At 44.9% G+C, this 15,561-nt stretch overlaps 1 protein-coding gene across 1 annotated transcript in view; it reads left to right on the forward strand.

Annotated features, from left to right (window-relative positions):
- LOC138473430 (deleted in malignant brain tumors 1 protein-like) overlaps window positions 1–9,793 on the forward strand; it is a 650,575-nt gene extending 640,782 nt beyond the window's left edge. Inside the window, exon 10 of the mRNA XM_069612089.1 lies at window positions 9,362–9,793. Within this exon, the coding sequence (XP_069468190.1) occupies window positions 9,362–9,635 (274 nt within the window). The 3' untranslated portion in view covers window positions 9,636–9,793. The remainder of the gene's footprint in view (window positions 1–9,361) is intronic.
- Window positions 9,794–15,561: the final 5,768 nt, after the last annotated feature.

The raw sequence follows: 15,561 nt of genomic DNA on the forward strand, positions 1-15,561 counted from the left end.
TTAGGTCCAAGGGGCCTCTAACTGGATGACCATAGAGGAGCTCAAAGGTACTAGATCCAACACCCTCCTGGGGGACCTCTCTATAAGCAAGGAGAAGGCATGGCAGTAGAAGGTCTCACTTTCTTCTAAGGGCTTCCTCTAAAGCACCTATCATGCTCTTCATAGTTCTATTAAACCTCTCTACCAATCCATGTGTCTGGGGATGGTAGGCAGTTGAGAACTTGTAAGTCACTCCACAGTTTGGCCACATGACCTGCATGTAGTGGGACATAAAGTTGGATCCCCTGTCAAAGATGACTTCCTTAGGAAAACCTACCCTGGTAAAAATACAAGTAGGGCCTTACCAACTATCTGAGCAGTAAAAGTCCTCATAGGTATAGCTTCAGGATATCTAGTAGCATGGTCTACTACAGCCAATATAAATCGGTTGCCTGAAGAAGTTGGAGGATCTAAGGGACCAACAATGTTGGTTCCTACACTCTCAAAAGGCGCTCCCACCACTGGGAGAGGACCAAAGGTGCCACATTCTTGGCTCCACTCTTGCCAGATGTCTGATAAGTTTGACAGCTCCTACAGAATTTATCTACATCAGACCGCAACCTAGGCCAGTAGAAATACAGAGGAGTCCTTTCCTTGTTCTTCTTAAAGCTTAAGTGACCAGCCAAAGGAATCTCATGGGCTAACTGTAGGAACTGGTGTCTCGTCTCCTGAGGCACTACAAGTCTTCTGTAGTCCCCTGGGATATACTCATTAGGTTCACTGTAGAAGAAGCCATCCTCCCAGTACAACCTGTTCTTCCCTGGTTCTTGCCCGTCCAGCTGGGAAGCTGCCTGTTAGAGAAGTCCTTCAAGAGTAGGACACTCTCTTTAACCTCTATTGAAGTTTGCCCTTTAGGGGCCACCTTCTGCCGGTAAAGACTGCAGCTCAGGATGGTCTTTAGGATCCAGATCTCCAACAGGGGGAAGGTCTTCTTCCAGCTCTGAATCGTCAGCAGACGATTCAACCTCTCCTGGTTGTTTCTCACACTCAGCTTCAGTTGGTGGAGTAGTCACAGGTGTGACTTTGGATAATCGTCTCTGGGATGTCCTGGTTTGATACACAGGAGGGCTATCTTTCTTTTTCCCTGAGACCCTGGGTCTCCCCTTTGTCTCCTTCTTTTTGGAAATAGAAGTTGGCATTTCCTGTGAACTGGGTGTTATAGGTTCTCCTGTAACAACCTCTTGAGAGTCATTTAGGGTGAGCTCTCTGGCCTTTTTTGTCTGCTCCTGTTTCCTTTTACTGGGAGGCCTGGGGGTGCTTGATACAACTCCAAGAGTTTTTAAGTCATTCCCCAGCAGGACTCTCCCAGGTACCTCATTATGTACACTAACAGGTATTCTGACAGTCATGTTGTTGCACTGGATAAGAGCTGATAGTCTTGGAAGCACTTGGACAGGTCATCTAGCAAGCTTAGTGAGGCCTTTGGGTGCCTTAGCAGCATCCTCAGGTTTGAAAAAGGTTTCATCCACCACTGTAATGCTGGCCCCAGTGTCTCTAATGGCAGGGGTCTCCTGACCATTTACAAGTACACTGTCCTTGTAGTATTATTTTATGTTATCTGGAATAGAATTATAGACCTCTAATTTCTGCTGTTCCCACAGACCCAGGGTCACTAAAGAAACACTGGCAGAGCCTCCAATGGGGTCTTCAGCCAATAGTTGAACGTTTCCACTTGCCATATGTACGTCATCCTCTGGGGTGAAGGCTAAGGAGGCAGTGTGGATCCCTGAATGTTTACCCTTGCATCTGGGATCCCCTTTCACATGGACAGTTGACCCACAAACATAACATTTTCCAAATGTTTTGACAAATGGGGGATTCTGCTGACCTTCCTCTGGTCTGACACCAGAGGTATCGCTAGACTGATTTGGTTTCCCTTGTGGCTTACCCTGTTTCTGTTTGGGGCCCTCTTTTGGACTGGAGATTTGAGAATTCTCTTTGTCATCTTTCTTTTGCTGCTTCCCCTCATCCTTTTTCTGAGTTACCCAAGAAGACTTGTGAGTAGCCCTGTTGCCAACCCTCAAGTCAGCAGTTTTTGCTAGCTTCTTGGGATCAATCTCTTTAGAGCCAGCCAAGTGTCTCAGCTCAGGAGAGCAGGCATCAAAAATAGATTCAGATTTCGCATTCCTTTAAAAGTGTTAACTCTGTAACCCTTAACCCATCCATCTATGTATTTCAAACATGCACACATCCAGGTAGCCCAAGGAATATCATTAGTCTTTTTGAGGGTTCTAAACCTCTTAAGGTACTGGGAAGGCATTTTCCCAAATCTAGCTATCAATGCTAGCTTCACATTGTCATGCTCCAATCTTTCAAGTTCCCCCCCCCCCTCCAATACAGCATCAGTTGAAACCTGGGGGAGCCTAGACAAAAGCCAAGGAATCAATTGATTCCCTGTGAAACCCTGAATCCCATAGTTATATTCAAAAGCAGCCAACCAATCCAAATGATCAACCTTCACCTCAAACATACTCACAGCTCCCTTGGGCATGCAAGGTCTCCTAAGACTCGAAGACCTAGAAGACTCTGGGATAGAAACATTTTCAAGAGACATTTTCTTCATTTCAAGAGCATGTTGCATTTCCATTTCCCTTAGTTTGATTTCGGTTTGAATTTGTAGCCTTTTGAACTCAAGTCTAATTTTTTCAAGAGAGACACATTCTGGACTCAGTACTAAACCTGGTAGGGTCCATGTGGCTAAAGGTTGAGGCCTAAGAGAGCTTGTTTTGTTAAAGAGGGGCTCACATCCTGAGACTCCTCTAACTCTTCTGACTCCTCAATAACATTAGAGTTAGACTCTGACTCATTATCATCCTCATCATCATTTCCCACATTTTCTGAGATATCAGGTTTGACAGGCCTACTATTTATGTTTTGATTATTCGAACATCTTTCAATCAATTCATTTTTCTTTCCTTTAACAGGGAAATTCCTGACCTTACACATTTCTTTCATTTGCTCTACTGTTAGCATGATCAGGGCTTCCTGTCTGAAGTTATCCATATCAGGCATGTTATAATTGCTTTTCTAGTGGTGCTTAGCCTTGTGAAGGTTACTATTTGAACAAAGATAAAGCACAGCTCTCAATGTAACAACTCTACAATTTATCCTCACCGCTTGCCACCATTGTTAGGCAGAGTTTGTATCCAGTACCTTTTGGGAACACTACACACAACTATGACTACAGGTGTAAGCAAACCAACCTTTGGTATAAGTCTGTACTACGCAGTTTTGGTAGCATGCTGAACAGACATGTTTATCTCAAGAGGGGAATGTGAGCTGTAAGGATGTTACACAGAGGTCTACAATTACAGGTGTTCAAATAAACTCTAACACTCAAGGTTTCCTGGTTAAACATGTGTTCATTTGTTTAACAGTCATTTATAAAACATTCACTAGAAGGATCAATCAAATAATCATACACAAATATACTTCAGTACTGTACACTCTTAGGAAAAGGTAAGTAAAACGGGAAGGGTTATCAGAACATAAAAGGCTACAATTATTCTTAGACAGTACAAACACTTTGAGTTCACCAGAAGAGTCAATTCAATTCAATAGGTTAGGCCAAAGTCAATGGCTAAAGTCTTGGATTGGATAAAGTGGTTCTGGTAAGTAAACGGTAAAGTCTCTGCAAAGGTTCTCAGAAGTAGTTTGTAAAAAGAAGAATCATATTTTGGGTCACAAGCTGATTAGGCCTGCAAGTTGCAAAAGTTTCAAGCGCTTTCACTGCGAGAGCTAAGTACTCTCAGTTTTGTTTCACAGTACCTTACAATGAAGAAAAAGAGGCAGCTGATGACTTCTGTTCCTGCAGATCTCACTGTTCCTGGGCCTCAGTCAAGGGGACAAGAGGGAGGACATCGGGGGACTCCTGCACTGCACTGGGAAGATCAGCAGCTAGCACTTGGCCAACTTCAATTTCGGTGGTTGTGAGTAAAGCACACAAACTGGTATCCCTCTCCCTGGTTCTACGGTTTCCTGCAGCACTCTGAGGAAATTCAACCAGCTCCGAGATAAGGTGTTCGGTGGCTTACTGCCGAGTTGATTGGTCCCACCAACTCAAAGGGAGAAGTCGTCTTTGAAGGGGCTTCTCTGTCGATGTGAACTTGGCGATTCGGACCTGCAGCAGGGCTTCACCGGGCAAGTCAATGGTCCAGGAGTTTCATCAGCTGTCCTCTTCAAGCTCTTATTTGGTTCCTTCGTTCCAGTGGTCGACTCTGCCATCCAAGCCAAGAGACTCGCCTTTTATTCAGTTTTCTCCCATTCATTCCAGCCTAGCTGTCATTCACCCAGTAGGGTGGCTGTCCTTGCCGAACAGTCAGCCAGCCAATCACCACAGAGTGCATTTGGGTCTCCTAGGAGACTAAGCACAGGGAGTTTCAGGCACCTCCCTCACTTCCTGCCCACCCCAGACACTCGGGTAGCCAGGGGCGGTCTTCACTCCTGAAGGCCGCCAAAGGCGAATGAACAAAGGGACCAAACCTAGTTTGGCGCACAGAGAAATACTTGAGAAGGACCTTTCAAAAAAGAAATGGTGAAATAAGAAGACCGGGACCTATTTTAACAAAGGAGGCTCAGACGCCATCTTGAAAAACATGGCTCCCACGATTTAACGTTACTGGGGCTACTGAAAGTTTGCAGGTGGGAAAAATCATGTTTTTTTCATTTAAAACCACTGACACTAGCCAATCTGAGAGGAAAAGGTAGCATTTGACTGCTACATGAGTATCTAGACACAGGGGATACTAAGTAACCCCTGGAGTACTGTATTGTAAGATAGGGTGTGCTGGGTCTAGGAATTTAAAAGACTAAGTTACGTCAATTTCACTCCACTGTCCTGGGAAATAGTAGTTGATCCCAGAGAAGATATTTAAACCCTAGGAAAGCCTGAAAGGTTTCACTGTGTCACTGCACTGAGAGTGCTGTGTGACACAAATAAACAAGATGATGCCTATGGAGTTGGTTAAACTCCATAACCAAAGAAAACACAAGGGTAAAACACATCAAAATACATGAGAGATTGGGAACAAAAGGCTCACACTCTCTCCAGGTAAAAAAGTCAAGTCCTCAAAATCCAGCAAAGTTGCTGGGGGTCTCTAAGGTGAAGGGGATTAGCACATTTTGGAGAATTCTCCCTAACGATTTCTCCCTAACATAGGATGCATTTTAGACAGTTTTGCGGTTAAACGGTAAAAAAATTTTGCGGGAGGACCCCTAACTACCTCAACCCAATGCGATCCCACCACCTGAGGAACGAGTGCATGTTTTATACGTAAAGAAAGTTTATTGAACAATCATCCGAGGGGCAGTTAAATCATGTTATGGAGTCAAACTGACCTGAGTCTCAACAAACCACTTCAGTTGATACATTTCATACAATTTTACAACAGTTAAAACACTCCCAGATACTTAATTTTCACACATGATTGTACAAGACATACAAAAAGAATAATCTTTCGTCATTTTTTCATTATTTATTGGTCATCGACAATCTTTACTACTATCTCCATTTCATATTCATATTAGACCCATTCTTGAGATTTGTGTGTGGTAGGTCGTGACATCATGATATAAAACATACACATACAAACATAATTCATTACTAGTAAAAACTGGCCTATGCTCTTTAAACTTTAGTGATTGCACATGGTTCGCACTGGCACTTTAGCAACATGAGGAAAAGCTGAGTAAACAAGTTCTCTTTGAACTATTTATTGCTATCTCATCTGCCCCGGATTACTGACTCCTCTTAAGACATTCTAATTTATATGACTTCCACTCCAGCACATATGGCCTTTAGTTCCTCCCTGAGAAAACAATTGAGTACCGGACACCTTGGCTTTGGGCACCATCTCACCCTGTCTTTATTGCCGGGCCAAGCAAATGGACAAACCCCTCTGCATGACTTCAATGCAATGGGAAAGATTAATTTGTTCCCTGCATAACTATTAAGCCATAAACCTGTGTCCCGTTTGACGGCTGACCTTCTACTGGATTACCTATTATTTCCCCTGTCAACCCCCAAGCCTGCAAAACCAGAACTTCCCAGTTAACTAAGATTCATTGCACAAACTGATAGCTCCAAAGTCTGACTACATTCACAAACCCTCACTAGATGCAGTTTTATATAATCTCCCTTTGTGTGGTCCTCAGTGTGCATGTCTCATAAATATTTCTCCTTTACCATGGGTTTGCAGGACCAGGCCCTTCATCGCAGGGCGCATTTAAAAACCTCCCTGTCTTCCAGTTTCTACATACTTTGGAGCACCCTGCTTGTGAATCGTGTTCATGTTACATTTGACGGGTTTAAAATGTTATCTTTCTGCGCGCTTGCACAGCTGATATGTATTAATTCTAAACAATGCTACTGTAACATCTCCCATCAATAATTAACTACACTGGACACAAATGAAATTGCAACATCATGCCCAGTTTGCCGGAACCCCCAAGCATCAATATGCCACACGCAACATGAACACCTGATGCGGACCCTTTCTAGCCACCCCATCAAAACCATTCAATTTTTCAATAAAGCCGTTGGCCTGGGGGTGGTAAATCGAGCACAGTTTGTGTCATATCCCCAACAGGGATGCAATTTCTTTGAGCAGCTCATTATGAAAATGAGTTCCATTATCAGACTTTAGGACCGCACATATCCCCCATTGAGGAAAAATCTTGTCTACTAGAAATGTAGCTGCTGATTTAGCATCTGGTTGTGCGTGAGGGCCAGCCTCAGTCCAACCCGGAAAATTGACAAACCACAACCATAATGTAATGGTAATTACTGCACCTGTTTTACATGTCAACATAATCAATGTGGAGTTACTGAAGGGTCTAATTGGACAGGACAATGTGCCATGCAATGTCCTGAGAGTATGTCATGTGCTGTAAAGATGGCAAGTAGTACAAATTGCCACAAACTCGTTAACATATTCATGCAGGTTGAGGACAAACCAGTCCTCCTGAATGTCAGCTGTAATGTGATGTTTCAGAAAATGCGCTGGGTAATGCAATTTTTCCAGAGCAATCATTACCAACTCCTGGGGCACTACTACTTTACTGTAACATTTTGTCTCTATATCAAATCAGTTAGTGATAGTGAGAACCCCCTTTTAACACACATGTCTTTCTCTTCCTGTGGTGCCTGACCTTGTAGCTCAATTATTTGCATGAGTGGTACTGCTGTGTATGGTATTGCTAGCTGAAAATGTTGATTTGCCACCTCAGGATATGCAGTGACATCTGGTTCCCGCAAATACACTGCTTCTTTGACGGCCTTTCTGCTGCATCATTGCCAAGTGAAATGGAGTCTGTAATTTAGGTGTGGGCGGTGCATTTACCTGCTGCCACACAAGGCATACGTTAATTTCTCCAACAAGGCCACTTGCTACACAAGCGTGGCATCTGACCTCCGAAATCCTCTAAATTTCCATCTAGACAACCCTGAATATACAGTGGTGGTCACGTATGTGGAATCAGAGTGTATGGTCACTAAGCATACTTGAGATGCCACTAATGCTTTAGTTAATGCAATCAGTTGTGCTGCCTGTGCCGAATAGTGTGTTCGTAACCTCTTTTGAACTGCAACCTCATATTCCCCGTCTACAAGGTGCATCACTGCTGCACCTGTAGGTCTCTGGCCAGACTGATCAATCATCATCACCCTCAACTAAGTGGAAAAGAAGACATCTCCTTCTTCAAGTTCATCCTCCCTTGCTTGTATTAAATCATCTTGTAACACATCTTGTAACACAAGCATGCACTTCCTCTCCTTGCTGGACAGGTATTGCAATAAACGTGGCAAGGTTCACTGTGTGGCATCTCACAATGTGAATTTATGGGCTTGACAAAATAACTGTGTATGCAGAGGCCCTCTGTGTGGTTAGAGTGGATTTCGATCACTCAAGAATTGCAAACACTGTATGCTCTATATATAATGTCACTGAGCAACCTTTGAGGTGAGGATTTTTCAATGGCAAAGGCTGCAGTGGCCAGTGGCTGTTCACAAAGAAATTGACCCTGCATCACGGAATGTAATATACCACTGTAGTATGCTAGGGGTTTGTGTCCCATGGATGTTTGCTAAGCCAACACTACCATCATGACCTCACCATTACAATGTAAAAACAAATGAAATTATTTTGTGTAATCAGGATTTGCTACTACTGGTGCATTACATATGGCATTTCTGAGTTCCCAAAACATGTAATAATTTCTCCTGTCCATGTGAGTGTTTCTTGCCTTTTCTGTGCTTCCTTCAGTCCCTGCAGCAGAGGCATTTTGTAGCTAGAATAGTCAAAAATCCATGCCTTGCAATAGTTACACAACCCTCAAAACAGTTGCATTTCCTTAACCGTAGTTGTCGGTGCTGTCTTCTGTACTGCAACTGCTCTATATGCGGTAACTCGTTTCCCTGCAGATGATATAATCTGTCGCAAATACACCACCTCCTTCTGACATTATTGAATGTTTTCCTTGTCCACCTTGTATCCTTTGTCTGCGAGCGTTGTTAACATTGTCACTGAATCTGCTCTACATAGGTCTTCCGTTCTGCTGCTCACCAGGAGATCATCTACATACTGTATGACAGCACTCTGTATGTGTATATTGCCCAAATCCATATGGAATACTCTGCTGAAAATGCTTGGGGACTCACAGTACCCCTGAAGGAGTCTGGTGTGTTAGAACCTTTGCCCATGATAGGCAAATGCAGTGATGTTTTGAGAATCAGGGTGCAATGGAATGGAGAACACATTTTTCAAATCAATGACAGTGAAATGTGTGACCTCAGTAGGTATATTGCAAAGGGTCGTGGTGGGATTCCGTACTGCTGGGAGCTCAGCTTCTACAATATTATTCAATGGACGCAAGTCCTGTATCATCCTCCAACTTTACCCTTTTGGTATTTTGACAGTAAACATTGCAGTGTTACACAGGGACTCGGAAAGGTACTATGATGCCCTGCTGACATAGTGCCACAATTGTCTCATGTATTCTCTGAGTTGACTCATGCCCTCATCCTTCTAAGGTCTTAAATTGAGTATATCAAAAATGTGTAATAGTGATAGTAATAAGTAACTCTTACTACTAAGTGTTCTAAAACTGGAATTCCTGGCATGCAGCGCTATATAATATATTACTTTTATGTGTTTGTGTGGTGCCAAAGTGGTGTCAGAAAGGAGAGGTGGATATCATACATCATTACAAAGACTGTCTTAAAGGAGTTGTACCATTTGTGTCGAGCTAGGTCACTGACGTCTGAGTGTGACAGCAGTTCTGATCCCTGTAATCTTCTCTCTCTCCTTTACTTTATTTTCCACAGGTGCATCAGAGATTCTACATTCCAATCCTTCTCTTCCCCATCCATTAATCAGGCTCGATTCTCTTTCCGGGCTTTCGGATTCCTGGAAACTCAGTCTACCTTCTACCTTCAGTGCACGGTGGTGGTCTGCAGCAAGAGCGATGTGAACTCACGTTGCCGTCGGGGCTGCCAAATGAGACGGAAAAGGTCACCTAGATCCTCCAATGAAGAGGTGGATATCATTGTAGGACCGATCCAGCTCAAGTCCTTGACCACCCCCGATCTAAATACATAGGTCGATATATGAAGTAAAATCAATTTAAATACAATAGAAATTTGTAGTTTGAAACCAATGTGAGTCATACACAGAAGCATAATTTCAATGATTCAGAATAAATGGTTATGTGATCTGCTGTTGAAGAATCTAATAAATGTACTTGCAAGCTTAGCCGCAATAAACTCATGGTTTCCATATGCCTGTCATTTGTAGGGTATGGTTGGCAGAACATCCGGTTTCCCCATTGGGGGAATTACGATTAGAAAGCCACGAGGAGGCAGACATCAAGCTTTTGTACAATGAAATTGGCTTCTATGCAGCCAGCTAATGCCATCATACCCCGTGGAACTCCACTCATGAGCCAAACATTGACATCATATGCCATCTTCTCACAGCACATGCCAGGGATTGTCATTATACGTCCAGGAACTCACATGGTAAGCCAGTTATTGACATCATGTGCCATTTACTCACAACATATGCCCAGGATTTCCATCAAATGCTAAAGCACTTTCACAGTCTGCATGGTACTGCCATCCATTGGGCACGTGCCTTCATCAAGGGGCAGCGTAAGGATTTAGGCTGATCTAGGTACAAGATGTGTGTATCCTCTTCCATCCTGTCGGTTGGTTACCTTCCCATCACATGCTCTGCACCACCTGTGCCTCACCTCTTGACATGCATGGCCTGTCTTAACATACCCATAGAACGCTTCCTCTTCGTGTGTTCTATTTTTATATATATATTTTTTATATATACATATGCCTATATATATATATATATATATATATATATATATATATATATATATATATATATATATATATATTAAACTATGGAAAACACACATCCCTGACAGAAACGGTGCAAGCTTCACCCACACACAGAAAATATAAAGTAGAGGCATCTCAAATTCAAACCTCCCATGCATGAAAGGCACACTACATGCAACAGCATATTAAGCTTCCTGCTCTCGCATACTGCAAAGGCACCGCATATGGACAGCATGAACAGAGCATGCAGCACTCACACAGAGGGGGAGTAGCATGGCACATGCTTCCATAACAGAGAGAACAGGCACATAATGGGCGGTGCAAGCTTCCCTCTCTTAGTGAGAAAGTATTCAGCATGGGAAACAAGAGTGCCATCTCTCACACAAATTGTAAAGTGTGGGCAGCAAATGCTTTCAAAGTGGCCCCATATTACACGTCTTCAGCAAGCCCAAAGCTTTTCCTATTGGAACATTTGGAAATACCCCCCACAAAAGAGGTCCAGACCTATAGACCTATCGTGAAATCTGCGGAGTTCCCTATAGGCCAGTCCACCCCTGAACATGGGCAGCAACAGTGAAGGCGGACTCACACTGCGGCACAGCATGCACAGGGGCGGGGGCAGGGGGTGCAAGCTTCTCCATCATTGAAGAGTTTCCGAAAACCAAGGCTGACAAACAAAATACCTCCATCACAGGGACAATGTGGTGGTATCGTTAACTTCTGCAAACGCAAGCTAATTGACATACAAAAGGAAATCATTCAATCATTTCTGAGTACAAATCGACATGACACAAAAGGTACACTCTACCTAACCAAAAAGTCCAGTTCACTTGCTTGGGCCATTTGAGACACTTAATTGGGAGCAACAGCTGCCCTCGTTGAGAACCAGCCAGAGCAAATGTTCTGGCTCAGCTTGATGGGGGTCCTTCCAGGATTTATGAAGGTCCATCTCACTTGAGAGCTGTAGTCCATGAACCGCTCTCTTCATGCACACTGCCTGCCTCATTTGAAATTGCCAATGTTGCTCACTACACAGCCCTGTCTAATTTGAGGCCTATTATACATTTCCTGCTACCCTGAAAGAAATTGGCGAAAGAGATAATAGGCCTACCACAACCTTTCAAAGATGCAAGTTCGTGATTGGCCAGACTGGCTTCCTTCCTTGCAGAGTGGAGAATAGCTTATCATTACACGATTTCAGATGGAAGGGGACACTGGTGAAGTGGGAGCGATGCTATAGTTGGACATAGCTAGGGCCTTTGACAGCATAAATTATAATAACTGAATTGAATTATGCGTCTGCCCGAGATCGGAATAAGAGGTCATGCTTTTCCTTCCATCAAAGAACTTCTAACTAATAATGGAAATCATGTTTTCCTTACTCCATTTGGATCACATGTTTGATGTACAGGTTGTGGCGGACCTCAGGGATCTTCTCTAGCCCCACTCCTCTTTAAGGTCTACTTTTGTCCTCTGGTAACCATCATCAGTGACATGGACGTAACCATCTTTAATTACTTTGATGATGCTCAATTATGTTTAGTTTAAACAGCAATTAAGAAGAAGCTGTGCAAAGGTTCGCACCCTGCCTGATTTCATTTCATGTTTGGATGCTACAGAATTGTGTAAACCTGATCCCTTTGATCAGGCCTGGCAGGCGTGTCACCAGAAAACTAGGCTAGAAGGACCTTGCTGCCTGAGCTCGGTATCTGCCCGCCTTCAGTATTGACAGTGCAAATCCTGGGCGTCCTGGGCTAGAAGGAGCTGCCTGCCTGAGCTTGGTATCTGCCCGCCTCCAGTATTGACAGTGCAAATCCTGGGCGTCCTGGGCTAGAAGGAGCTGCCTGCCTGAGCTTGGTATCTGCCCGCCTCCAGTATTGACAGTGCAAATCCTGGGCGTCCTGGGCTAGAAGGAGCTGCCTGCCTGAGCTTGGTATCTGCCCGCCTCCAGTATTGACAGTGCAAATCCTGGACGTCCTGGGCTAGAAGGAGCTGTCTGCCTGAGCTCGGTATCTGCCCGCCTCCAGTATTGTGTAACGCTCACCTGACTCCCACAGAGGCGCTGACCAGGACTGGAATGAAGTTGCACTTCCGGTGAGGCGCTGGACTCAGAGTATGGCAGGGCCGGTCCTTCTTTGGTTTTGTGATGGCGAGCTCTCCTTCCTGCTTCTGGTGCAGGGTCACGTTGAAACCCAGTTAACTCACTGGATTCACTCTCATACATCCGTGTTGGTTCTGCTAATGTCCGGGAATAAGAAGTCTCTGTTGTCTTTCTTTCAGGTGCAGAACGTGGATCCTGAGAAGAGCGATGAAAACGATGAAGAATGCTCAGGTTAGTGTTCAAAGAATGTTTTTCCTCTGAGTGCAATATTAAGCGCTAATGCAGATGTCTTTTCCCCCATAGGGGCCGGGGTCAGAATGCTGAACGAGCATAGACCCGAAACGAGAGGTAAGTTCCGGTAAGTCTTTAATGAGAGTCTTTATTATGTCTTTCCATTTTCTCATTAATTCCGCTGTCTTTCTTTTCCCCTTAGGGGCCGGGGTCTGCGGGTGCCTGTATGCGGCAGAGACCGGAAATGAAGTATGACCCAAACAGGTAAGTCTAAATGGAAGCACTGGCTTTCCTTATGCTCTTCTCACTCTCACCTTTGTTTTCTGTCTTTTTCCCCAGGCGCCGGGTTGATGTAGCGAATCCGGACGAGCGCCGCTGGCAATGGAGGCTGGCAGCAAGGTGAGTGAAATGCGGCGCTGCAGCGACAGGTGAGTTGACCTTTTAAAATTAAAGTCTTTGCTTTTCAGGATCGCCGACGCGACGACTCTTGGACGAGTTTGAAACAGGTAAGGGCTCTTCTTTTAGCCAATTCTCTCTCCTTCTCCACATGCAGGTGTTTCAGGATGCAGGCGGGCGTGGCAGAAGTCAAGAAGCAGGAGCAGGCACGGTGAGCGTCCAGCTGCTAGATGCAGAACAACGCAAAGCATGAGTTACTGTTCGGGCGTGGTTTAAATAGCCTTTCAAGAAGTCCCAGGTATGTATCCTTCCACTCAGGTATGTATTCTTCCTCAGGCCACACCCGTGTGGTTAAGTAGTTCTAGAGACAAAATAGTCCCATCCAGGCCTCAAGGGGGCCTGGATGTTGCAGCAAGGTCTGCATCAGGTAAGTGTACACCCAAGCACTTAAACACATGTCCTCGATTATGAGCCTGGCGCCTAAGGCGCCAGGACTGGGGTCCAATATGAGCCTGACGCCTAAGGCACCAGGACTGGGGTCCAATATGAGCCTGGCGCCTAAGGCGCCAGGACTCAGTCCAAAGGGCCCCGACTTGGGCCCGCTGAGACTTTCCTGGGGGAAATGGTGCCTGCCTCTGGGGTTGCTGGGCCCGGCCTGGTTCTTTAGAGGTAGGCATCATGACATATTGACAGTGCAAATCCTTGGCGTCCTGGGCTAGAAGGAGCTGCCTCCTGGGCGGTTGTCAGGGTGGAGAAATGCTTCTATCATCTTAGAATGAGGAAGCATGTACTTCTGTATCTTAGTTGCAAGGGCATGTCCAAGTCCAAGCAATCATTACATATGTGTTTGCGCACATGGACTATGCAAAAAGTATGTACCTAGGTCTTCATCTGTACCGTCAATCTCACCTACAGAGGGTGCAAAATGCAGCCCCAAGGACTTTACTGAAGCTCAGTAGATTCAAACATATGTGTTATTTGCATAACACATTCTGCTTTTTATCAGTTAGCGCCCACATTTTTCAGAAATAAACTTTCCAGTTTCCAACCAAATTGTGCTCTACGTTCAACTAAGGCCAAACCTGTAACTTCTCCTAAGCTTACAAATCATAGAACGGGAGGACAGCCACTCAACTCGTGAAACAGCCTCCCATTGACACTGCAGAGCACATTGCAGCACTTTATTTATTTTTGCATTTATTTCAGCGCACCGAACCCTCAGGCATCTGGGCGCTAGGTACAGAAAGTGCATACTAAATCAGTGAAGTGCAACAAAAAGCATAGGGTTGACAGAACGAATAGTGTGAGTGTACAGACTGGCCAGGCCTCACCGCATGGTACGCAGGCTACATTAGGCATGCAGTCAAGCATTGGAGACATGACATGTGTGTGTGTATGCAGACTGGCAAAGCCTCACCTTATGGTACAGGTGTGCTACATCAGGTGTGCAGACAAGCAAATGGGACATAATAGGTGTTTATGTATGCTGACTGGCAAAGCCTCAACTCATGGTACGGGGGCTACATCAGGCATGCAGACAAGCATGTGAGACCTGATGGGTGTGTGTGTGTGTGTGTACACACCGACAACGCCTCACCTCATGGTATGGGCATGCTACATTAGGCATACAGACATGAATGTGTGACATAATAGGTGCGTGTATGCAGACTGGCAAAGCCTAACCTCATGGTGCAAGGTGCTACATCAGACATGCAGTCAAGCATAGGAGACATGAGAGATGTGTGATTATGCAGACTGGCAAAGCCTCACCTTATGGTACGGGCGTGCTACATCAGGTGTGCAGACAAGCATATGGGACATAATAGGTGTGTGTGTATGCAGACTGGCAAAGCTTCGCCTCATGGTACGGGGGGCTACGTCAGGCGTGCAGACAAGCATGTGAGAAATGATCGTTGTGTGTGTGTGTGTATACAGACCGGCCAAGCCACACCTCATGATATGTGCGTGCTACATCAGGTATGCAGACAAGCATGTGAGACATAATAGGTGTGTGCAACAGACTGGCAAAGCCTCACCTCATGGTGCGGGGGGCGACATCAGGCGTGCAGACAAGCATATGAAACATAATAGGTGCGTATGTATGCAGACTGGCTGTTAGGGAGAATTCTCTTATAAGGCTTATTTCCCAAACCTAGTGAGTCCCCCAGCAGCTTTGCTGGATTTTTGGGGTTTGTTTTTTTCTCCTGCTTAGAGTGAGACTCTTTTACTCGCACTCTTAGGCATGATTTGAGGTATGTCTTTGACTTGTTATGTGCTTATGGGCTATGGGTTTCTTTTAACTCCATAGGGTATCATCTGTTTTTCTGTATGTGTGGTACACAGTACCCTCAGTGTAGTACCACAGGGGTGTCACAGTGACCCCCAAACATAGACTCCATACCCTGGGACTGACTACTGTCTTCCAGGGCATGTAAAGTCACCA

The sequence above is a fragment of the Ambystoma mexicanum genome, chromosome 8 (assembly GCF_040938575.1).
Source record: "Ambystoma mexicanum isolate Mex_15411 chromosome 8, UKY_AmexF1_1, whole genome shotgun sequence".
NCBI lineage: Eukaryota > Metazoa > Chordata > Amphibia > Caudata > Ambystomatidae > Ambystoma > Ambystoma mexicanum.